At 41.0% G+C, this 27,162-nt stretch overlaps 1 protein-coding gene across 1 annotated transcript in view; it reads left to right on the top strand.

Annotated features, from left to right (window-relative positions):
* Nucleotides 1-27,162, top strand: part of LOC311115439 (ATP-binding cassette sub-family C member 4-like) — a 55,338-nt gene that overhangs the window by 3,981 nt on the left and 24,195 nt on the right. Inside the window, exons 2-7 of the mRNA XM_084190617.1 lie at nucleotides 18,604-18,714; nucleotides 19,581-19,701; nucleotides 20,236-20,460; nucleotides 20,548-20,637; nucleotides 21,168-21,331; nucleotides 23,090-23,215. Of these exons, the coding sequence (XP_084046743.1) occupies nucleotides 18,604-18,714; nucleotides 19,581-19,701; nucleotides 20,236-20,460; nucleotides 20,548-20,637; nucleotides 21,168-21,331; nucleotides 23,090-23,215 (837 nt within the window). The remainder of the gene's footprint in view (nucleotides 1-18,603; nucleotides 18,715-19,580; nucleotides 19,702-20,235; nucleotides 20,461-20,547; nucleotides 20,638-21,167; nucleotides 21,332-23,089; nucleotides 23,216-27,162) is intronic.

Genomic DNA, 27,162 nt, shown 5'->3' with positions numbered 1-27,162 from the left:
TCGGCGCATGTGACAAATAACATTTGATTTGACAACACCAGTTGCTGACAGGTGTATAAAATCGAGCAGACAGCCATGCAATCTCCATAGACAAACATTGGAGAGCTCAGTGACTTTCAATGTGGCACCGTCATAGGATGCCAGTTCGTCTAATTTCTGCCCTGCTAGAGCTGCCCCGTGCTGTCAACGGCTCAGCCGCAAAGTGGTAGGCCACACAAGCTCGCAGAACGGGACCAGCAAGTGCTGAAGCGCGTAAAAATCGTCTGTCCTCTGTTGCAACACTCACTACCGAGTTCCAAACTGCCTCTGGAAGCAAGGTCAGCACAACACAAGCCTAAGATCACCATGTGCAAGGCCAAGCGTCGGCTGGAGTGGTGTAAAGCGTGCCACAATTGCACTATGGAGTTTTTAAAGTTTGGTGGAGGAGGAATAATGGTAGGGGGCTGTTTTTCATGGTTCGGGCTAGGCCCCTTAATTCCAGTGAAGGGAAATGTTAACGCTACAGCATTCAATGACATTCTAGACAATTCTGTGCTTCCAACTTTGTGGCAACAGTTTGGGGAAGGCCCTTTCCTGATTCAGCATGACAACACCCCTGTGCACAAAACAAGGTCCATACAGAAATGGTTTGTCGAGAACGGTGTGCAAGAACTTGACTGGCCTGCACAGAGCCCTGACCTCAACCCCATCGAACACCTTTGGGATGAATTGGAACGCCGACTACGAGCCAGGCCTAATTGCCCAACATCAGTGCCGACTTCACTTAATGCTCTTGTGGCTGAATGGAAGCAAGTCCATGCATCAATGTTCCAACATCTAGTGGAAAGCCTTCCCAGAGGAGTGGAGGCTGTTTTAGCAGCAAAGGGGGGACCAACTCCATATTAATGCCCATGATTTTGGAATGAGATCTTCGATGAGCAGGTGTCGACATACCTTTGGTCATGTAGTGTGTATTATCGACCTCTTGAAGCACCCTGGTCTCAGAGCATTTCGTGTTTTGTAGATAAATTCGAGACACTCCATTTAGTATGATATGTTATATTTTGTATGGATGTATTTATTTGTGGATGTCCATCATCCATTTCGGATGATATGTTACGAATTGAAGTTCATACAATAGGTTACGAATTGCAATTCGTACAATATGTTACAAATTTGCAAAATGTACAACATTTTACAAATTAGAAAAATGTATGATATGCTACAAATTCCAATTTGTTGTAGCTAATTGTAGCTAGCTGGCTAACGTTAGCTAGCTGGCTAACGTTAGCTAGGCTAGGGGTTAAGGTCAGGGGAAGGGTTAGATTAAAAAGTAGTAAGTAGTTGAAAAATGTCTAATTAGCTAAAATGCTGAAGTTGTCCGTGATGAGATTCAAACAGGCAACCTTTGGGTTGCTAGAATATCCCCGACCAACCACCCTCCTTTAGATTTTGTTTTAAGTAACCTTCTGTCTTATGTAACCATACCAAACGTAACATATACTCATTTGAGTGTCCCTGATTTACTTTACTATGTTACGTCTAGCCAATGAGATCAGGCTGCTTGAAGAGCATAGTCAGAACTACACATTTCCAATTATTCCATGCAAAACAATTGTACACATTTAGCTCTATCAGAGTTATACAGCAAATAACTGCATCTTTTCATGATCAGTAAACATCAATTGATCATGTAATTACAGATACATGAGGGTAGCCTCAAGATATCTTTCAATATTGGCCACCATTAATTGGATATTTGAACCAAATCTTGCTTAGGGCCCCCAAAAGGCTAGAGCCGGACCTGACCATGTCAAATTGGCTAGCTAGCTAATAAAATATCATGTCAATATTGCTAGTTAACAAGCTAATGTAGTGTCGAGATAACGATGCTAATTATGCTGTGATGACAAGAAATCAGCTGACACTGTCCTCGATTAAGATTTCAGCGCCAATTTACAGACTTCTGCAGACATCTGGAGAACAACTGGCCCAATCTCTAATATGTTGTTACTCTCCGTCCTTTGTCCCAACCATAGTATTTATAATCTGTAACATGATATGGGTGGTTTCCCCTACAGACCAATCCCAGGACGCCACATAACAGACTTCCTCTGTTTTAGGGTGCCCCTATAGAAATGCTCTCCAGATGCTTCCGCAAGCTATAATAATAATAATAATATGCCATTTAGCAGACGCTTTTATCCAAAGCGACTTACAGTCATGCGTGAATACATTTTTGTGTATGGGTGATCCCGGGGATCGAACCCACTACCTTGGCGTTACAAGCGCCGTGCTCTACCAGTTGAGCTACAGAGGACCACAACTTCCTCTAACACACCATTTGCAAACATCAGCAAAGTCATAAACTGTTTAGACACTACATATTTCCCCCATTCGAGATTAATTTAAGTCTTGAAAACAAAAAGAATAGGATTATTACAAATAACAATTTCTCTTATTGAGTAACTTTAACAATAAACCAAAATGTATGGAGAGTAAACACATTTTTCTATGGAGTGTAAATACATTTCTATGAAATATGAACAAATCTTTATGGAGTGTAAATATATTTCTATGAAATATGAACAAATCTTTATGGAGTGTGAGAGCGAAAAACCTGTCTGGCAGCTTTCTTTCCAAATATCCATCAATCAATCAATGGGTAAAATTCTCTCACGGCCCCTCTGCCCCAGGCAACCACTTAAGTACTCCAGATCAATTCATAAATCTTAATCAATGCATTTTAAACTATGATGCAATTGAATACACCTGAAAGCCTCAGAAAGCAAAATACAATCAAAAATGTCCACATTCAGGCTAGTCGACCCATCGGACCCTCCTGTGGATTCTCTCTGTCCCTGCCTAGACCCAATATCCCTAAGCATCCACGAAATAAACAAAAACATCTGAGATCCCCACATGTACCCAACAACAGAAACCATCATTCTTCAAAAATTAATACAGAAAGAATATGACACAAATTATGTATTACACATGCAAATATGTCTATATATCATTGCAGACACTGGAATGTAGTCCACTACACTGCATCTCCTCAGCAGTTTCGACTTTCAATGCAATGTCGATGATGGAATCTGAACATTTCCACACCTTCCTTGTTCCACTTCCTCCAGTCCTTTCATATTGTCCATGTTTGAGTATTTGAATCCCCTCTACACATTCCCCCATATGCTTCTGGAAGAAAAGAAAAGACCAAACAGTATCTTTTGCAAAACAACACATACAAATTAAAACATCAATATCAACAATAATATAAAAATGATATATAAAATGAATCACATTCCATTTCCCCCCTTTGATTCATAACAAAATACTAAATATCACAATAATATGTAAAAACGTGGAAAATGATCGGATATTCAAAATTGATATCTATCCATCAATACTCCATCCAGTCCCACTTGTTTATCTCCATCTAGATCAGTAACAGTTAACAACTGCATCTGAGTGTTGTCTCCAGGCATCACAACTCTAACCCATCTCAATATCATAGCCTTCGCAAAAGTCAATAACAAATTACAAAAGCAAAACATCACACACAGCGCTATAAGAGCAGCCACTAAAATCTGAACTATCACTGCTCCCACTGGGCCTAACTGATCTTGCAACCAAGCCTTCGCTGACCATCCAGCTCCTTCAGATCTACCAAACGCATCCCTTATATTCTTTAATGCATCTATAACACTAGTGATATTATCGGAACTATCGGTGATCAAAGTATAACAATCATCCCCCGTCAAGTTCATAGCCAAACATAAACCACCTTGTTTTGCTAAAATATAGTCAAGAGCCATGTCATGTTTCAACAGCGTCAGTCTGTGACTTCTTTGAGTATTTGACAGAAGGTTAAACCCTCTTATCGTTTCATTTGTAAAACCCTGCAAAGTATAGGTAATATTATCAATGTGATCTGCCAAAAATGTTACACCATACCATGGAAAAAGTCCAAGTCCCCACTTCTCTCCTAGACTTATCCTCCAATAGTAGGCTTCCAGACTATGACATTTCTTCATTTCCCTTTTCACCCTATTTCCAAACCTAGAATCAGATTTATCTGTATCCGGTGCTTCCCCTCTTTGAATGGTAAAAACCTCATATGGAAGCTTCAACGTCGACATGTAACAACATCCTGTCCATCCATAGGGTAAGAATATATATGCTTTATCACCACAAACCCCAGATGTTTCTAAAATTCCCAATAGTCACATTACCAGGCAAAAGCTGATCTTTCACCATCAAAGTCCTGCTCTTCTTACTAAATTGAACATAAAAAGTTACATTATATTTCTCATTACTAACCTTACGTTCATGCTTACCTAAAGTCATCATATAATCATTACAATCTCATATTCCCCTAAACATACCCTGTCCATCATATGTTTTATTTTAACAAAAACAGCTTTTAGCCCTCACGGGTTTCACCTCCAATGCTTCAGGAATCGCTGTTAAATAATTTTCCTTCCGATCTAACAAATTCACATAGGGTAATTCATTTAACCAAGAACACTTAAATCTAGGCCTAAACAAATGCTTCGACAACGACATTATTATATCTGTTAATGATTGTTGCTGATACAACAGTCATGATAAAGCATAAGATTGACACGTACTTGATAGAGGTTGAGCCACCGTCTCTAAGATTGAACCCCATGTGCCTGGTGCTGGAATTCTCAACAGACATGGACCCTCAAGATTCCTCACTGATCTTACAGAATGAGTTAACTGCTGGAACCATAGATTCCTACCTGCCCATCCATCTTTAATTTGCAAAACAGAAGAATCAAATCCATATGCCTTCCATTTAGTTTCTCTCTTCCCTAACGAGCGGTATTGATCAGATATATCTTCTTGTCTTCCATCAAAATCAAAGAACTCATCCTGTACCTCCATGATAGTATTCTGCACTATTTCAGATGAATCTACATCATTCTCTACTACCATCTGCTCTCCTATTTCAACACTATCCTTACTACCATTCACAGCACTCTCCGTATCATAAACTTCTGAGTCACTCTTACTACATCCTTTAGTTTCAGAAAAGTTGTTGTTGGTGTCTGTGTCACCTTTCCAAAATGTATTATCGCCGTCGTAACATTAATCTCTTTCAAAGTTACTGTTAAAATAGTTGCTTTAGTTGATGTATTAACACTCTTAATTATTTCCAGTTGCAAAGTGACAGATACTTTAATATACTTCTCCTGAACTTCTTTGGTGACTGTGGAAACTTCAACAGACTTTAAATCTTCCATCATAAGCTTCACCTTATGAGTTACATAGCCTTTTAACCAATAATTCTTAACCGGAACAAATTTTAACGCTGGCTCTAAATAAGTACACATAAATTCTCCCTGATCTTCCCCTGTAACATTACGCAAAATAAGTGAGCAATCACTCATAACCCTCTTCCACTTCATATCGTTGTACAAAATATACTTCCTTTGACTAGGGGGCACAGCTTCTACTTCTGGTCCTGATAACAACACTTCTTCTCCATAATTATCTCTCCACGTGGGAGGAATGTCACCACTAGTCTCACTACATTAACTCTCACTCCCAACTCTAATCCCTCACTTTCAAACTGTGGATTATAAAAAATACATTTATAATCACCTTGATCCTCCTGCTGGGAATTGTACACATAGAGAGTACAATCACCCTCAATCTTCATTCTTCTCTTATCATTCAGCAACGCATACTTTCTCAATGCAACTGCTCCTAACAGATCTAAACTCCTACCATATCTATCTTCCCACTGAACTCTAAATTTCCCTTCACCACTGTTCTCTCTCATGCACTTACATGGGAGCTGAGCTGACTGTCCTAGAGTTACTTCAACCCTAGTTTTCATAACGTTTTTTAGTCTGACTTTTTCCCCAATTTTTTCAAAAACCATTTCACTGATTTATCCACAAATTCCTTTCCCACTAATTTGAGGATATTTGATCGGGAAGTCCCCACCTGCTCATGACTTCTTTACACAAAAACTTGGCAACCGATCGAGCATCTTTTAGCTTAGTTGGACATCCTATGCACCTCTTGGTGTAGGAATGTAACCAAGAATAACAGTCACAACCCTGTAAACATTATTTTTCAGACAGATTGTGCACCTGCCTATGACATAGTCAAGCTATTCAAGCAAATATGGTTCCCAAAAACCATACTCCTTTGTGATCTTTCTCCTAACCTCCCCCCTTGCAACATTAGCTAACCCATGTGCTTCCTGAATCATCAGACCTAATAGGTCTAGAGGCGCTACTATCAACCCCTCATGGTTTCTCCAAAGACAACAAACATTCTTGAACTTGTTGCAACATCTCCTCTTTCATAGGGTCTTAATCCATCTTCACACTGCAAATAGATTAATGTGTCATCCGTACAGCTTATGACTCTCCTTGTCCTTGAGCCAAAATCATTATTTTGAGAAATCGCTGATCTTCACTCCTCCAAATCCCCAAATTCTCTTTCATCAGTACGAAAAAAACTTTATCTGCTTCTGTCATCATTTCTCCTATTTGCTTCTGCTCATTGCCTTCAGAAACCAACAAGGTCACATGTGGCACACTCTTCTCAATCTCCAATTCTTTATCCAGATAATCGTCTGTGTTTATCTTCATAGCTGCTCCTTGTGGTCCTAAAATTATGCAACATGAGCTGAGTTGAACTTTCTTTGGTTGATGACTCAACCATTCCTCTGAGTTCGATTGGGTAGCATTCTTGAAATACTTGAGCGTACAATGAAATGGATATTCCCGAAGCCTCGCATCTGGCATATTTCCCCCAATAAATTTCTCCCATATCTTAGCCTGCTTCAAAAAATCTTCACTGAGATTTCCAATCCAGAATACTGTAGAAGAATCCATCTCTGTCATCATCAACAATTGGTAAACCTTTTCCTTTGGCACTTCTACCAGACAGCCGTCTGGTGTACATTTTATTTTACAATTCAATCTACACAATGCATCTCTTCCCAACAATGCAATAGGTGTATGTTCTGATACCAGTATGGGTATTGTAATTTTCTGATTTTTATAGCAGAGCTCAATTGGTTCCATAAGAGGAATCAGCTGTTTCACTCCCTCAAATCCCTGTCCTAATTAGTTGATTGGACATAGTGAGATGTGTAACATCTTTATGCCTAACACAGGTAAAAGCAGCTCCGCTATCCGCCATCACTTCCAATGGTCGGTTGTTTATTTTCACCTCAATTGTTGGATCTTTTTCCCGGTCCTGATGCTACCAGCTGACAACCCCTTTCGGATCTTCTGGGCACCTCTAGAATCCTTGCTCCTGGCCCCTATAAGGGTTCACCTGTCCTCCAGATGATCTTGACTTGCCCTTGTAACTTCCTCTGAAATTCCCTCTGGTGTTTCCTCCTGGCCCATTACACTCACAGGCAAAGTCACCAACCTGTCCACAATTATAACACACTTCTGAAGATTGCTGGAAGTATGGCTTAAATCTTCCTCCTCTTCCTCTTTCTAAGCCTTCTCGTCCTCTTCCTCTCCAATTCTGTGTCTGTCCAGCGACTGGCTGTGGATATGAAACAACTGGTACCGCTATTGGTGGCTGATACAATTGCGGTTGGAACTGGTCCGGTTGAAGCTGTGGCAGTGATTGTTGATTTGGTGCACACTGATTCTGCATAACCAAAGCTTGTTTCTTCTCCTTCTTATTCTCCACCAGTTGTATTTCATTGAGTTTTCTGAGAGTTTCTTGGTCCTGTTCTTTCTGGTTGTGTTCCTTTTTCCTGTACAGATCCACTTGATGGGCTATATGATCTGTATAGACACCTTTTGTCGTGCTTCCAAGTCCAACCACCTCTGCCAGTTTGCTCCTTACTGGTGAGGGCAGTCCCATCTGCAGTTTAGCTCTCAAAATTGACTGCTCAATTTGACTCACATCTGGATCATTTCCGGTAATATTTCTCCACACTTGATGAACTCTTGACACATAGGCTCTCGGATTTTCTTGTTGTCCTAGTGGGTCAATCAGAATGTTGTCAGGATGCACATTTGTTGGAAACGTATCTTTCAGTGCTCTCCACAGCCGATTTCTACTTGCAGCCAACAATTCAGGGTCATTCACCGCAGTCCACACATATCTATTAAGTCCAGCTCTCTGAAAAATGTATTCCATATCTGGAATCCCAAGGAGATTAGCCAAAAGTCTCTTAATGTCTCCTATGGCAGACTGTGTTCCCACCGTTGTCACGATCGTTCATGGATGAAGATACGGACCAAGGCGCAGCGTGATAAGCGTACATCTTTTATTTCGTACACAACATACGAACAAAACAACAAAACGAAACGATACGTGAAGTCCTGAGGTTATAACACAACAAACCTTTACTGATCAAGATCCCACACCGACTAGTGCCAAACAGGCTGCCTAAGTATTGTCCCCAATCAGAGACAACAAGATACAGCTGCCTCTGATTGGGAACCACCCTGGCCAACATAGATCTAAACGATCTAGAACATCAACATAGAAAATATAACACAGAAACTACACACCCTGGCTCAACATTTCAGAGTCCCCAGAGCCAGGGCGTGACAGTACCCCCCCTCCCCCCCAAAGGCGCGGACTGCGACCGCGCCACACAAATACAACCGGGTAGGGGCCGGGTGGGCATTCCACCTCGGAGGCGGATCCGGCTCCGGGCGTGACCACCACCCTTTCTCCACCTCCCCGTTGCGCCCCCGGTCCAGTCCGGCCCCGCTCACCGGTGGAACAGGCACGGGCCGTGCCGGACTGGACACACGCACCACTGGCTCGGTGCGGGGAGCAGGAACGGGCCGGACCGGGCTGACGACGCGCACCACTGGCTTGGTGCGGGGAGCAGGAACAGGCCGGACCGGGCTGGCGACGCGCACCACTGGCTTGGTGCGGGGAGCAGGAACAGGCCGCACCGGGCTGACGACGCGCACCACTGGCTTGGTGCGGGGAGCAGGAACGGGCCGGACCGGGCTGACGACGCGCACCACTGGCCAGGTGCGGGGAGCAGGAACACCCTGGCTCAACATTTCAGAGTCCCCAGAGCCAGGGCGTGACAACCGTAATTTCTTCCAATTTTGAAATCCAAGGATATGCTCCATCTTGAAGAGTAGGCAGCTTCTCAAATATATCTGACATATCGGTATTCTGCAAAGGCTTATACTCTAGGTTCTGTCCTCGAATTATCACTGGCATCATCTTCTTACTTGTGCTCTCTTTCCTTGGCCTCAATGTATACTTCTTCTCCAATTCTTGGGATCCTTTTCTCAGCAGTTTTTTCTTCTGTATCTTCAGCTTCTTGAGTTGTTCTTTCAGTTCTCTTACTTCTTCTAAATTATTCGCCTTATCCAGGCATGATACGCATCGGTTATATATTGATATCTCTTTCTATTTGATATCTCTTTCTATTTCTTCTGTGCTAGTCATTGTAGGATAAAATCCTCTTGAATATGAAGCACCTTTAATCTCCAAATCTTCATCGCTTTCTCCATCTTCACTTTCATCAGAGATCGAATCTCTTACTTCTTCTTCCAACTTCCATCACCCCTTCTTTCCTCTCTTGCCAACCTCCATCTGATCACAGGGTCATATCCACCCATGATCTCTTCTAAATCACTCTGATCATCATCATCATCATCTTCAAGTTCCATCCTCTTGAACCTCACTCCACCCTTAGTTTCCAGACATCTCGTTTCTTCTTACTTTTGGAGTTTGGATTCATCTTTATGGTCGTTTCTGCTTGTCCTCTCTCTATTATACAAGCACTTTCATTATGTTGATGACGTCTGGGTTAAGAGTCCCTTCCACTAGCCATGGTTCTTCAATGTCAGGCCAACGTTTATTCAATTTTCCAGATAACCTTGCAATACCATTAACTAGACGATTACTATTTTCTACTACATCAACAGGAGTAATTACTTTCATAGTTTTGATGTCCTTTTTCCCCATTGTAACAACTCTTTTATATTCCTTTATTGTGAATTATTTTATTATTTTAGACTATGTAGCTTATGTTTCCCTCTTTTTTTTTCTCCTCTTAATTAATTAACCAATTAATTAATTAATCAATTAATCAATATATTTATTTATTTTTATTTTATTTTATTTTACCAAATTATTGATTAGTGGCAATCTTACCACATCCGATCAGGAAAAGTAAATGAAAGTAGTCAACTTCAGAGCAATCCAAAAAAGAAAGACCTCTAATCCAGCAACACTACAGCACTCACAAACCAATTGCTTAATAAGCACCCAATTATCTTATTTTTACAGAATAATGTCAGTGCTGGATTTCCAACACAACTCTAATCAAACCAACTCATGCACAAAAAACTCCAATATGCAATTCTTTAATTACATCAATTGATCAGTCTGTTGCCAAGTCCTTGTCAAATTGTCACAACATGAAATATGCTAGGCACCCCCAATATCCTCTATGGGAAGTAAGTTTTGTGAACAGAACAGTACTAGCCTTAATTGGACTTGATCCGTTGCAGCACACACTGTCGCGTGACGCACTCGTCAGCACTTCCTCTCTCTCTCTGTCTCCTCCTTCTCGTCTCTCATATCACAGGAGAACAAAGGAACAGACAAGAATTTAGTATTTTATGCACTCACTGGGTTATTTCAACCATGCAATACCCTTTGTTCACATTCGCGCTAAGAAATAAGCAAACAGCTTAACTCAGGAATATTATAAATAGCTCAATAACATTTTATTTTATTTATTTATTTTATTATTTTTATTTTTAATCCGTCAACATATCTCTCATTTATAAATTCAATAGATCTCAATCAAATAGTTTCATCATTAAGCAACAGCCGATTTAACAAACAGAATACTTTATTCGTGTGTAAGTCTCCCCCTCCTTCTCTGTCTGCTCTGAGTCTGCGTCTCCCAGTAGCTCAGTGCAGGCAGGGGAGTGGCATATTTGCTCTACGTAACTCTAAACTCATAAAATCCCACACATGCGCAGTTCATTCACCAGTGCGATTTCAGAGTGAGAAGAGCTCCCAAGCAGCTCTCTCCAAGCTAAACAACAGAAAGTAGACAGACCAGCTGTCCCTCCGTTATTTCCCCAACACAGACAAACAGTAACACTTAACAGAACTCACAAACCAACACAAAACATAGAACACAAATCCTACTTCGAAGTTTCTTATCTTTACTTATCCTAATCTGCAGATTTATAGTTATTTTCTTATCCATTACAAAACATCTTTATACACTCTTAAAAATCCTCCCTGTAGGCTCCTAGTCTTTTAACAGTTATTAAACGTTCTCTTTTTATAGAGACTCATAAGATTTTAACCTTAACTAACATATTTCCTTACAAAAAACTAAAACCCCTGTTGTCATAGCCTTAGTCGACACACTGCAGAGACCTCCCCTTTTTTTCACACACACACACACAATTCAAGAGGAATGTATCCGTTCCTACGGTCCTCTAAAGCATGCTACCGTCGTTCCTTATTTTTCATTGTTCCTAAATTTATGTTACCTCGAGTTTGCAGATATCCAATGAGAGGTTACTTCGAACATATACCTCGTCAACTATAAGTCGAGAGGTAACTTGCAACCGAATGTATCTACCACAATCTCCAGTTCCCAGAACTGACCTCAAAAATCAACCTAGTGAGTTTTCAGGATTTTCGGCCCATCCTAATGATCGCCTCGATTGAGGGCTTTCATAGATCAACGACGTCCTAATTTGTATAAATGTTTCCTTAGTTCCTGGCCTTTCTCCTTCATTGTATTCTTTTTGAATTTTATTCAAGCAAAATATCCCTGTGTCCAGTATTATCAATTCCTATAGACACTCCCCCCTGTTTGCGTTGCTATCAACGCAAACAAATTTAGAAATTTAGAACGGATTCTCATCACACAGCAAATAACAGCAAAGCGCACACATAAGTCCTTTGACGGTGCAGTCTTTCAACGCACACACACACACAAGCACACGAACTGACCAGCGCCCAAAGTTTGTGAGAAAGCTCACCGTACCTGCATGCCTCTTGAGCGGGAGTCAGCTCGGCGCCCATGAATGGAACGCTGAGAAAAGACGCAACACGGCCTAAATTCCTCGTCGCCGTTAATGTAGCGTCGAGATAACGATGCTAATTATGCTGTGATGACAAGAAATCCGCTGACACTGTCCTCGATTATAATAGTTTAATACATCAAAGATTTCAGCGCCAATTTACAGACTTCTGCAGACATCTGGAGAACAACTGGCCCAATCTCTAATATGTTGTTACTCTCCGTCCTTTGTCCCAACCATAGTATTTATAATCTGTAACATGATATGGGTGGTTTCCCCTACAGACCAATCCCAGGACGCCACATAACAGACTTCCTCTGTTTTAGGGTGCCCCTATAGAAATGCTCTCCAGATGCTTCCGCAAGCTGAGTCAACTTCCTCTAACACACCATTTGCAAACATCAGCAAAGTCATAAACTGTTTAGACACTACACTAACTTTCAGGGTCTCATCTAGATAGCTATATCCAAATATTGTTCGATTTGCTTGCCATCTATAGTGGTGATGACAGAAGTCTGACTGACAACTTTACCAGTACGAGGACTTGCCGATGTCAAGCTAATTCCAAAAGTCTAATCTCAAATGAAGCTAGCTGAAGTGCCTTCAGAAAGTATTCACAACCCTTGACTTTTTCCACATTTTGTTGTTTTTCCACGTTTTGTTGCGTTACATCATATGAAGCAAAACACAACATCATATGATGCAAAAGCATCATACTGGCTGTATTTCTGTATTTGGAAAGTTATATATCTTGAAAACTTGATTGATGACATGCAAAACATTTTGGGACTACCTATTAAGCTCACGTATCCATTAAGCCCACCATAAAAAATAAAATAACTATTTTCTGCTGTTGAATGTTTCAACCAATTTATATGGTTTTTATATCCATAACAGTTTTTATTCTAAGACAATATGGTTGTTATATCCATAACAGTTTTTATTCTAAGCCAACCAGATGTTTTATTATGAAGTTATGGACAGTTCTGTGTAAATTCCGTAGTGGCCAATTTCAAGCTGCAAAAAAGCTTGTGTTCAGGCGACCCTCAGATAAACATACTTTTTGTACCCTCTCAGATTAGTGTCATACCCTTTTTCCACATTTTGTTATGTTACAGACTTATTCTAAAATTGATTAAATTAAACAAATTCCACAACAATCTACACACAATACCCCATAATAACAAAGTGAAAACAGGTTGAGACATTTTTGCTAATTTCTTACAAATAAAAAACAGAAATAACTTATTTACATAAGTATTCAGACCCTTTGCTATGAGACTCAAAATTGAGCTCCGGTGCATCCTGCTTCCATTGATCATCCTTGATATGTTTCTACAACTTGATTGGAGTCCACCTGTGGTAACTTCAATTAATTGGACATGATTTGGAAAGGCACATACCTGTCTATATAAGGTCCCACAGTTGACAGTGCATGTCAGAGCAAAAACCAAGCCATGAGGTCAAAGGAATTGTCCATAGAGCTCTGAGACAGGATTGTGTCGAGGCACAGATTGGGGAAGGGTACCAAAAAATGTCTGCAGCATTGAAGGTCCCCAAGAACACAGTGGCCTCCATCATTCTTAAATGGAAGAAGTTTGGAACCACCAAGACTCTTCCTAGAGCTGGCCGCCCGGCCAAACTGAGCAATCAAGGGAGAAGGGCCTTGGTCAGGGAAGTGACCAAGAACCCGATGGTCACTCTGACAAAGCTCTAGAGTTCCTCTGTGGAGATGGGAGAACCTTCCAGAAGGACAACCATCTCTGCAGCACTCCACCAATCAGGCCTTTATGGTAGAGTGGCCAGACGGAAGCCACTCCTCAGTAATTTATTTTATTATTTTTATTTCACCTTTATTTAACCAGGTAAACCAGTTGAGAACAAGTTCTCATTTACAACTGCGACCTGGCCAAGATAAAGCAAAGCAGTGTGATAAAAAACAACAACAAAGTAAAAGGAACATGACAGCCCGCTTGGAGTTTTCCAAAAGCCACCTAAAGACTCTCAGACCATGAGAAACAAGATTCTCTGGTCTGATGAAACCAAGATTCAACTCAGGACCTCAGACTGGGGCGAACGTTCACCTTCCAACAGGACGACGACCCTAAGCACACAGCCAAGACAACGCAGGAGTGGCTTCGGGACAAGTCTCTGAATGTCCTTGAGTGGCCCAGACAGATCCCGGACATGAACCCTATCTACCATCTCTGGAGAGACCCGAAAATAGCTGTGCAGCAACGCTCCCCATCCGACCTGACCGAGCTTGAGAGGATCTGCAGAGATGAATGGGAGAAACTCCCCAAATACAGGTGTATTTATTATGGATCCCCATTAGCTGCTACTCTTCCTGGGGTCCAGCAAAAGTAAGGCAGTTATACATTATAAAAACATTACAATACATTCATAACAGATTTCACAACATATTAAGTGTGTGCCCTCAGGCCTCTACTCTACTACCACATATCTATAACACAAAATCCATGTGTACATGTGTGTATAGTGCGTATGTTATCGTGTGTTTGTATGCATGTGTCTATGTTTGTGTTGCTTCACAGTCCCTGCTATTCCATAAGGTGTAATTTTATCTGTTTTTTAAATCTAATTTTACTGCTGGCATGAGTTACTTGATGTGGAATAGAGTTCTATGTAGTCATGGCTCTATGTAGTACTGTGCGCCTCCCATAGTCTGTTCTTGACTTGGGGACTGTGAAGAGACCTCTGGTGGCATGTCTTGTGGGGTATGCATGGTGTCCGAGCTGTGTGCCAGTAGTTCAAACAGACATCTCTGTTCATTCAACATGTCAATACCTCTCAGTAGTGATGAAGTCAATCCCTCCTCCACTGTGAGCCAGGAGAGATTGACATGCGTATTATTAACGTTAGCTCTTTGTGTACATCCAAGGGCCAGCCGTGCTGCCCTGTTCTGAGCCAATTGCAATTTGACTAAGTCCCTCTTTGTGGCACCTGACCACACGACTGAACAGTAGTCCAGGTGCGACAAACTAGGGCCTGTAGGACCTGCTTTGTTGATAGTGCTGTTAAGAAGGCAGAGCAGCGCTTTATTATAGACAGATTTATCCCCATCCTAGCTACTGTTGTATGTTTTGACCATGACAGTTTACAATCCAGGGTTACTCCAAGCAATTTAGTCTCCTCAAATTTAGTTGAGGTTTAGGGTTTAGTAAATGATTTGTTCCAAATACAATGCTTTTAGTTTTTGGTGTGCCAAGCTTGTAGCGTCATACCCAAGAAGACTCAAGGCTGTAATTGCTGCCAATGGTGCTTCAACAAAGTACTGAGTAAAGGGTCTGAATACTTATGTACGTTTTTTTTTTTTTTTTTTAAACATTCCTAAACCTGTGTAATCAATTTTAGAACAAGGCTAACAAAATGTGGAAAAAGTCAAGGGGTCTGAATACTTTCTGAAGGCCTTCTTTTTTTAAAACATTTTTCTAAGTTGGGCTTAAAGGGTAGCGTAGCGCAAAACACTCCCTCTATACAGAATGTTAATGGCTATAAATAAACATGGTTCAATATGATCAATACTAACTTTGCATAATACTGTAGTCCATTGTGTATATTTATACTCCAAATCATTGATTTGAAGCTGTTTTCAGATAGGCTTTAGAAAGACAAGTTCAACTAATTAACAAGAATAGCAATACAGCAAATGTGAATCAGCTTTCAGATCATTCATTGAAAGTTGTGTGTGTTATGGTCTTTGTGCATGGCTTTTTATCCACAGAGGGCCAGTGTGGTTGCAGGTTTTTGTTCTAACCAAACAAAAACACACCTGATTCAACTAATCATTTCTTGATTGAAGTCTTTGATTAGTTGAATCAGGTGTGTACTGGTTGGCAAGAACAAAAGCCTAAGTGTACATTGATATCTGTGGCTACAATTGGACCCCCCTGTAATGAGTGCTACTATCATGATGAATAGTAATGATCCGTTTATTTTTTATAACTTTAGGGGAGATTAATATATAATCACATTTTACATAAGAAATGTCAGTTTGTACATTTGGAACATTTGGAAATTAATAATCTAAGAGGTGGGCTTATTTGGAACACACATGGCCTTTAAAAGGTACATTCGGTACCCATTAAGCCCAGTCTGGACTTTTCATATATTTAATCAAATGTTTGTATCTCTTATTAAAAAATGTTGTAAGTAAAGTCATAAAACTTGATCAGAGATTCATCTTTAATTTTATCTCCACTTTTTATTTGTTATTTTATTCGTACAAAAATTAGGGCTGTATATATTAGAAATGTCTAAACTTAGATTTTGGTGGGATTAGTAGGTACACTTACCCATATCAATAATAGATTAATAAAACAAATACAAAAATATAGTTTTTTGGTGGAATTTTCCTTTAAGTGTCAGTGGTCTTTTAAAGAGACAATCTGGATATTCTTTGCTGTTACATGCTCATTTCCGGTATCAAAACCCAAAATATGGTTGTACTTGTACTACCCTTTTTATATATTTTTGTTGTATTTTGAGTTTTGTTAACGATCAACGATTCAAAATATCTCATGGACTGTCACTCCATGCATAGTGGTCTAAGGCACTGCATCTCAGTGCTTGAGGCGTCACTACAGACCCCCTGGTTCGATTCCAGGCTGTATCACAACCGGCCGTGATTGGGAGTCCCATAGGGCGGCACACAATTGGCCCAGCGTCGTCCGGGTTTGGCCGGTGTAGGCTGTCATTGTAAATACGAATTTGTTTTTAACTGACTTGCCTAGTTAAATAAAGGTAAAATAAAAAATAAATACAAAAGAGCCACATCTATGAATTTGAGAGTGGTTACATTTCTCCAGCCCTATCCACAGACCACAGACAATGCTGCCTGATTTATCCATTCAGTGTTTTCCAGGGTTAGGAAACACCACAAAATCAGTAGAGCAAAGCAAGCAAAGTGTGATCACAGATCAGTCTAAAGGTTAACCATCTATCCCATGTGTCATAAAGCTACTAGAGAGTTTAGAGAGAATGTTGCACAGTGTTTATGCACAGTATGATGAACTGGTTGTTTTGAGCAAGATGAAGATATTGTGATTTGACACATCTGGATCTGAATGTGTCATTCCACGCTTCTCATTGCTTCAGGCTAGAAAGAGGCAATTAGTTGCAATGTTCTTTCAAGCTGAAAAACAAGGTAACAATATAGCTAGGTTTCCATCCAATTAGCGACAGATTTCCCATGCAAATATTCAAAAATCTGCATAAAACTATTTGCACATTTTCTACCAGAGATGTTTCCATCAAACAGATTTTTTGCGGATAAAAGGCTGTGCGTGATGACGTAGTGTACATAAAAATAACTTTTGCCATTAAATTCCCATGTACCGAATGGAAAAATCAAAGTTAAATGGGTTTCCATCGCATTTTCAACACTACTGATTGTTTTGTTACAACAACTGTTGCATTATACAGCAAATGTGCCCACTCAGGTCTTGGCACATGCGCTTTAACCCAGGGTTTCCAAAAGTCGGTGCTGGGGCCCCCCCTGGGTGCATGTTTTGGTTTTTGCCCTACCACTACACAGCTGATTAAAATAATCAAGGCTTGATGAAGAGTGTACTGGGGGCCCAGGACCGAGTTTGGGAAAACCTGTTTTAACCAACAGCTCGCAGATACAGTGTGGGTAGGCTACCTACATTATGAGATTATGGAAAACAGCGATATTATTTGTATTTGTCAAACGGCAGCCAAGCATGTCACCAGAATAAGACCTTCGATATTTATTGGAAAGGAGCATCAAGCTCATCACCTTGCACATTCCGCGTCTTGTGAAGTTCATCATAATTGATTTAATCTGTAGTTTAATAAACTGTATGCTTTCCCAAGTCGTAGTGGGAGGACCACACAACATATCTCGTGAATCCAAATTTACTTCGATATGATGGTTATTATATCAATATTTGCACATAAAGTGTTTCCACTGCAATTTCTCGCATAATTAATTTGACCGACACAAAAAGATCCCACCATGTCGAACAAACACATTTTAAATCGACATTTATGCAATTGTACCGGTGTGGTTTGTGTGTACTGAGAAAGTGGGAAAAGTACACCGTGTTCCTTGCATTTAGATTGAAAAACATTCTTCTTGCATGCATATTGATCATGCAACAGTTGCCACTTGTAGTAGTGCCTGAGGTCACGTAAAGTTGGCTGACACAACTAAAACAAATGAGCTATTGGTTAACACTTGAACCCTAAAGCAGTCATTCGTAAATAAGTAGCTTTATTTAATTTGTTACTCTTCAACCAAGTTGTAGTAGGGCAGTGCAAGCAAACAAGACCAGTAGAGTTCTCACAAAAACCAGGCCCTCCTGCTAAATGTATATCCTAATAGAACCCCCCCATAAAGCAGAACATTTAGTACTGTGCATTTTGACATTGGGGTTCATGGATTAAATGTTGCCCACTTCCTATTTTGTGTTTTCTCTTTCCTCAATGTGCATTGGTTAATTATTGCATTAGTTAATTGGTTATTGCATTGGTTAATTAACCTGCTCTGTCTCTCTCCCTCCTTTTTCTTCTCTATCAGTTGGGTAACCCCTTTATTCAGTATTGGAAATAAGCGGAGGCTAGAGGAAGATGACATGTACCAAGTGCTTCCTGATGATGCTTCTCAGGTCCTGGGAGAGGAACTGCAGAGGTGAGCCTAGCCCTATCCCCTAGGGCTTAGCCCTATCCCATAGGACCTATCCCCATCCCCTGTCCCCTAGCCTATCCCCTAGCCCTATCCCCTAGGACCTAGCCATATCCCCTAGCCTAGCCCTGTCCCATAGGGCCTAGCCCTTAGCCTACCCTGTCCCCTAGCCTGTCCCTATCCCCTAGCCCTATCCCCTAGGACCTAGCCATATCCCCTAGCCTAGCCCTGTCCCATAGGGCCTAGCCCTTAGCCTACCCTGTCCCCTAGCCTGTCCCTATCCCCTAGCCCTATCCCCTAGGACCTAGCCATATCCCCTAGCCTAGCCCTGTCCCATAGGGCCTAGCCCTTAGCCTACCCTGTCCCCTAGCCTGTCCCTATCCCCTAGCCCTATCCCCTAGCCCTGTCCCCTAGGCTAGCCCTATCCTTTAGCCTTTCCTCTAGCCTTATCCCTTAGCCTTATCCCTAGCCTTATCCCCTAGTCTTATCCCTTGGCCTACCCTGTCCCTATCCTCTAGCCCTATCCCCTAGCCTTATCCTCTAGCCTAGCCCTATCCCCTAGCCTAGCCCTATCCCCTAGCCTTATCCACTAGCCTAGCCCTATCCCCTAGCCTTATCCCCTATCCTAGCCCTATCCCCTAGCCTTATCCCCTAGCCTAGCCCTATCCCCTAGCCTTATCCCCTAGCCTAGCCCTATCCCCTAGCCTTATCCCCTTTTCTGAGCATTGAGAGATTACTTTCCCTGGCTCCATTTGGAGTTTAATGCTAAACACTGAATTTAGCACCAATGTGTATTTAGGCTCCAAATAGCCCCATGTAGAGATTACGGCCTGTTTTCTGATCATAGTCTAACAATGTGCTAATCTTTACAGGCATTGGGATAAGGAGGTTCGAATGGCTGCCAAGGAGCTGCGGATGCCCAAACTCACCAAAGCCATCGTGAAGTGCTATGGGAAACCCTACGCAATGCTGGGGATCTTTAGTTTCTCCGTAGTATGTAGAAAGATACATTTGCCTGTTTTTTAAAATAACATTCTATCTATGTACATACAGTACATGGTGAGTGGGTTATCTAGCCATAGAGTACCAATTAAAAGTTTGGACACACCTACTCATTCAATGCTCAAACGCATTAAGAAGGAAAGAAATTCCACAAATTAACCTTGAACCAGGCACACCTGTTAATTGAAACGCATTCCAGGTGACTACCTCATGAAGCTGGTTGAGAGAATGCCAAGAGTGTGCAAAGCTGTCATCAAGGCAAAAGGTGGTTACTTTGAAGAATCTAAAATATATTTTGATTTGTTTAACACTTTTTTGGTAACTACATGATTCCATGTGTGTTGTTTCATAGTTTGGATGTCTTCACTATTATTCTACAATGTAGAAAATAGTGAAAATAAAGAAAAAATGAGTAGGTGTGTCCAAACTTTTGATTGGTACTGTATATGTCAGCTTTTACATTGTAAATAAGTGGATTTGAGTTCAGGTTGAAATCGCTCTACCTCTCTCTTGTTCCCCCAATAGGAGGTGATTAAGGTGATCCAGCCAGTGTTCTTGGGAAAGCTGATCCAGTACTTTGAGAAGTACGATCCAAATGACATGGATGCACTGTATGAGGCCTTCGGCTACGCTGCTGGTGTCTCTCTGTCCACCGTTGCGCTGACCATCCTCCAAAGTCTCTACTTCTACCACGCCTTGAGGATCGGCATGAAGATACGAGTGGCCATGTGTCACATGATCTACAAGAAGGTCAGTATAAGCTACATACTTGCATACTGCACTTTACAAATCAAAATCTTTAAATACAATTTACTAGTAAATGTAATTCCCCCATAGGCCCTGTGTCTCAGCAGCGCAGCAATGGGAAGAGCAACCACAGGCCAAATAGTGAACCTGCTATCCAACGATGTCAACAGGTTTGATGAGGTAAAAGCAGGAAGTGCATGAAGACATGAGGTTATTTTGGATGAAGTGGTTGAGCACATCATCTGCCTCAGTTCATTCCATAGGTTTATGAAGAGTATTGCTGTAGCTTATATGTCAATTTACCCTTTGTCAAATGTACAGGAATGGAATGCACCAATATCTGCAAAGCCATTGAAACTTTGAGCCGTCTGTCATCCTGTTCTGGCAAATAAAGTACATACGTTAAATCCACACAGAGAGAACGAAGTTATGGATGAATGGAAAATGCAGATGGTTGCTTAGCAGAAATGTTTACAATAGTCCGATGCTAAACTCAAACCAGACTGAAAAAATATGAATTAATATAACATGGGGAGCCCATGCAGCTTCTTCAGTGGTATGAAGATTGTGATGAGCGTTGCCTGTTGGCCCCTGTAGTAGGTCATGAATCTGTCTCAAAGGACCATTATCATCTTTATGTTATGCTAAATGCAACTCCTTAGAAACATTAGGTAACAGCTAAATTAACCAAGGATCACTGGTCTTTGCAGGTGACCATGAATCTGCACTACCTCTGGATAGCACCTCTTCAGGCTGTGGTGGTTATCATACTCCTGTGGTATGAGATTGGCCCGTCGTGCCTGGCAGGCATGGCTGTCCTTGTGTTCCTCATGCCACTACAGACCATGTTTGGAAAGCTCTTCGGATCCCTCAGGTGGATTACATAAGTTACATGACATGACTTGAACTTACAGTCAGAGTGGGGTCTTCTTGGCAAAAGTTGTCCTTATCTATAGATGGCAACGTTTTTCAGTGTTGGCTCCTATGCTTCGGTGATTATGTCATAGAGCTACCTGTTAAATGGTAACCCATAGGTCAAACTACACTACCAGTCAAAAGTTTGGACACACCTACTCATTCAAGGGTTTTTCTTTATTTTTACTATTTTTTACATTGTAGAATAAATAGCCACCTTTACCTTGATGACAGCTTTGCACACTCTTGGCAATCTCTCAACCAGCTTCATGAGGTAGTCACCTGGAATGCATTTCAGGTGTGCCTTCTTAAAAGTTAAGCGCTATGATGAAACTGGCATGTCATGATGACCGCCAAAGGAATGGAAGACCCAGAGTTACCTCTGCTGCAGAGGATAAGTTCATTAGAGTTACCAGCCTCAGAAATTGCAGCCCAATTAAGTGCTTCACAGAGTTCAAGTAACAGACACATCTCAACATCAACTGTTCAGAGGAGACTGTGTGAATCAGGCCTTCATGGTCGAATTGCTGCAAAGAAACCACTACTAAAGGACACCAATAAGAAGAAGAGACCTGCTTGGGCCAAGAAACACGAGCAATGGACATTAGACCGGTGGAAACGTGTCCTTTGGTTTGGAGACCAAATTTGAGATTTTTGGTTCCAACCGCCGTGTCTTTGTGAAACACGGTGTGGGTGAACGGATGATCTCCGCATGTGTAGTTCCCACCGTAAAGCATGGAGGAGGAGGTGTGATGGTGTGGGGGTGCTTTGCTGGTGACACTGTCTGTGATTTATTTAGAATTCAAGGCACACTTAACCAGCATGGCTACCACAGCATTCTGCAGCGATACGCCATCCCATCTGGTTTGGGCTTAGTGGGACTATTATTTTTTTTTCAACAGGACAATGACCCAACACACCTCCAGGCTGTGTACAGGCTATTTGACCAAGAAGGAGAGTGATGGAGTGCTGCATCAGATGACCTGGCCTCCACAATCCCCCAACCTCAACCCAATTGAGATGGTTTGGGATAAGTCGGACGGCAGAGTGAAGGAAAAGCAGCCACCAAGTGCTCAGCATATGTGGGAACTCCTTCAAGACTGTCAGAAAAGCATTCCAGGTGAAGCTGGATGAGAGAATGCCAAGAGCGTGCAAAGCTGTCATCAAGGCAAAGGGTGGCTATTTGAAGAATATCAAATATAAAATATGTTTTGATTTGTTTAACACTTTTTTGGTTACTACATGATTCCATATGTGTGTTATTTCATAGTTTTGCTCTCTTCACTATTATTCTACAGTGTAGAATGAGTAGTTGTGTCCAAACTTTTGACTGGTACTGTACATGTTAATGATGTTCTTGTTTTAAACCCCTTTTCTGTTTTGACTGTAATGATTACCTCTTGGAACACTCCAAGCACATGTGAAGAAAAGTTAGCTTCACATGTTGGCTGGCATATTGACTGGTAATTGAACCGTGAATGCTTGCTTGGGCAGTTCTTCACATGATCAACGACACAAGTGCTGGAAGTAATAGTTTTGATTAGGTGTTATAAAACCCTAAAGCAATGTAGACTTCTCTGATTCTACGAAAGAGTTATCTTAATTAAATGCAATTTCAACATTGCCATCGGTTCCATAAACTCAGGAAACGTCAGAAGTTTCTGTTCACACGGAGGAGATATGTCTGAACTGACTGAGTGAACTCCTTTCCTTGCAGGAGTAAGACCGCTGTCCTGACAGACAATAGAATACGCACCATGATTGAAGTGGTGTCTGGAATCAGGATCATCAAAATGTATGCCTGGGAAAAGCCCTTCTCAGCACTCGTCAATGAAGTCCGAAGGTAAAAACTACAGTAGTAACATAAATGGTATATGTTTATTTCAATTAGCTAGATACACAAACGGTATGATAAACCAAGGGCCCCCAGCTAGATGGGATCGATCCCTTTAACATTCTCAGTCCTTGTACTGTCTCAGCCCATTTTGTCCTGATTGTGGTGCTGTAGAGCCATGGTGCTTGAACCCCGCCATGGCTGCTTGCAGCTGTATTTTGATATGTATTTCCCCTCTGGGACAATAAAGATGTATTGATTTAAATTGAAAATAACTTTTGCATGTTTGCACCTGTTGTTTTCAAAGGGGAGTATCAAAGACCAGAAAATAAATGGGTCGTTCCACCAAATGAATACCTTTTGGGTAGTGTAACTTCGTCAATCATTTTAACATTCTGCCATAAAGAGCACATGTTCAACTTAAAGGAGAAATCCACCCAAAACCATTCATTCCTTTAATTTACAGTGTTAAATAACACATATGTGAGAACAATATTTTTTTGTTAACAAATGTTTCATTTTGCCGTTATAATAAGGTTGGTAGCAACATGGAAAATCGTTGTGGAAATCTGTTCCAGCTCAAGTCGACTGCAAAATCCACAATGCAATGCTCTCTCTATGGGCTGGCTGGCTAGCTAGGTAGCAAACATAGCTGCACACATTAATACCACAGACAATATCAGCATGTAAAGTAGCTAGTTAGCTGTAAAATCGCCTAAACAAACTGCACTATCAATTTAGAAGTCTACAATATCACCATGTTCAACCTGCAGATCGATGTGCCTCACAGAGTGGTCTTAACATTCGCAATGGCAGATATACCTTTGAGGAGATGGGAAACGTTGCCCATGCTACCTCAAGGAGCTCTTATGGAGCCAGATACCTGCCAAAAGGTTGAACATACGTATCATACATAAATTGTTAGGATCGTAAGAAAAGCCATGCGTGAAACAACGTGAAATGTAATCTGTGAACATACAAACGCCATGTTACGATTACGGACTAACATTTTAGGCTTGAACACATCCTGTGTTGAAATTCTGATGTACAATAATACCTTTCAGAGTTTTGGCAGTTTAATCTCATCAACAAAATAAATGTACACCAAACGGCCTGTGAGGAGAGCTACCCGAACAAGCATAACACAGTATAAAAAAAAAAACGGAAGTGGGGAAACCTGGGAAGAGGTATCTTGCACGTTTTCAAGTTAAAAGTCTCCATTCTCTATTACTCAGTTGAGTTTACTTCACATTTAGGTAGCTAATGTAATGGATTTGTTTGCCAGCTCAAGTCTAGACAGCACTAGCTGTATTATGTCTACAACAGTGAAGTTTCAGTCCACTAGGTGTATCTCTACAGCATGGGCATATCTCTGGGTGACATGGACATCCCCATGCAAGCACCTTATCAAAATATGACTAATTCAATATTGCACCATCCCGTTCTCTTGGCTCTGTCTGCAATCATAACCAGTAGTATATACCAAGAATAATTAAACATACAATAATAATAATAGATGTTTGGTGAATCTATGAATTATGTATGCTCACTGGAGTCTTTGCCACTCAAAATATTTTTTTTATAGAATATTTTGATATTTATTTCAGCACTCAAAATCTTGCCAAAGCATATTCTGTAGGAGGGGTTAATATGAATTTAAAATAATTTGACATGATCTATATGAATCGGGTCATGAACATATTGACTTTGAAATGAACAAGAGAGAGGTTAAACATAGGCTTAATCTGGCATAAGCTTATTCCCACATATTACAGTAACTCTGTTGCAGTGGTTTTAGGTAGTCTCCGTATAGGCTATTCCCTCCATCGCGACACTGCTGCCCAGTTGAAGAGCTTGTGATCTCCATGCAGCACCACAGCACCATGCTCTTTCGGAAAAGTACCCCTCAGCCTCAGAAGATGCCCTTCTGGAGGCATGCAGCCAGTCATTATACACTAATGTAGGCCTATTTGCCTACTAGCCAAATAAAGTGCAGAGCATGCATGATGCGTGCAACTCATCATTCCAACATATTTGAACATTTAATGTTTCCTTCATTCAGTTCAGTATGTCATCTATTCAGTCATTTGTCATCCATTCAGTCATTTGTCTGAGTTGCAATAGGAAGTAAATCAAAGAGAATAGAACAGTATTTTCCAGATGTTTATTGAAATCCATTTGTATTCAAAATAATCTAAAATGATGCTGAGGTGTAGTCACTTTTGAGGACACAAGCTCAAGTACACAGTCAAATATTTTGTATGATGTATTTCCTATTCAACGAAACTGTATGAATAAGGCTTGAAATGACTTACTATAAAATGACTAACTATAAGATTTCACCTTCCTTAAAACGGTATAATACATATTTGTATGTTTAGTGTTGGAAGAAAGGTCTCTCTTGATCAAAACGTCTGCCCCCATCGCTGTGAACGTCTCATAGCTCTAGCTTAGCTTCCTGAACTCGTTAGGAACTTGCCTTTCATCTCGTATTAATCTTGTCCATCTATGATAAACAGAAAGTGTTTGTTTAAAAATATATTTGAGATTAATGGCAATAAATTGATCTCTGAATGTGCTACCATGATGAAACCACTCTCTCCTGCTGCGCTACGATGTAACGATTGTAGGCATGCGCTTTGTCCGTGGCTGTGACGTAGTGTTCATCCAGGAGTTGATGGACAGTCGGAAGAGTGAATGAAATGGTAGGAGGGACATCCCAGCTTCAATTGGTTTCAGATTTCACATCCTACGTCACACAGGCTCAGAAAATATACTACTGTGTCTGTGGGAACCAGGGCTATCCCTCAATGCAAGCCATTTCAATCTACTGTATCCACAGATTGATTTATAAGCGATAATGTAGGTTGGAACCGGTAACAGAACCACGCAGGTCCCCTAAAAAGGGGACCTTACATCTAAGAGATTTTAAGTGGGTCACGGAGGGACAAAATGCAGAATATAAAAAAATGGATACATTTGATTTCCCATGTGGTCTATACCCTCCTGGCAAAAGGTACCGGAGCATCGATTCTCGGATCAACAGACTCCGAGACAGTTTCTACACCCAAGCCATAAGAGTGCTAAATAGGAAGTTTGTTCTGAAGTGTTTGTCCTATATCTGAGAGATATAAGTAAATCAGGAACCATTTGTTATATATTTACATGTATTTAACCCCTTATTTTTGGCACTAAACAGTCTCCATATATACTTCCATTCATTTTTTCAACTGGTACCAGGGGACCTTCAGATGAGTCTTGTGAGGCCAAAACAACCAACATGTACGTGTTTCCACAGAGGGGTCATATTCGTTTGTAGGCCAAACCGTTCAGACGCTACAGACGATTTTGTGAGAAGACCGATTTTCGGGATGTCTCATGGTCTGACAGACACCGCTCTCTCTCTGTCACCTTTCACCGCAGATTGCGACATATGTGGATGCGGTGGATTGAGACACATCCAATGCAGATATCTCTAGCTTAAATTTACAGATTGTTATGGGGATTTTTGTATTATGGTAATTATATTCCCGCCGGGGCACGGACATCGACCTTAGGGGTTTTAAAGGGCACTTCAATTGAGTACATGCTTAACTGAATGACAACAGAGACAGAATATAATAAGGATTTTATTGAATTGTTTGGGGCCGGCAATTATGTTGTAACGGAAATAATCATATGGAATGTTTTTGGTTGAAATTAGACATCTGTGTGTACTTCTACCCAGCCACGCATTTGGTAAGAGATATTCATGATTAACATGAAACACTAACCGAGCATTGAACCCAACAGTGCATGCCGTAATGCAACTGTAAATGTATGATTGACATGAAACACTAATCGAGCGTTAGACCCTACAGTGCACACCGAAATGCAGGAAGAAATGGCCACCTGCTGGGTTCTACAGTTTGAACCTCTGCTGTCTCTGGCTCCACACCCACCCCGCCCGGCCATCT

This window comes from Coregonus lavaretus (genome assembly GCF_964263955.1).
Source record: "Coregonus lavaretus genome assembly, contig: HAP1_SCAFFOLD_123, whole genome shotgun sequence".
Taxonomy (NCBI): Eukaryota; Metazoa; Chordata; class Actinopteri; order Salmoniformes; family Salmonidae; genus Coregonus; species Coregonus lavaretus.
This window is presented reverse-complemented; position numbering and strand designations above follow the sequence as displayed.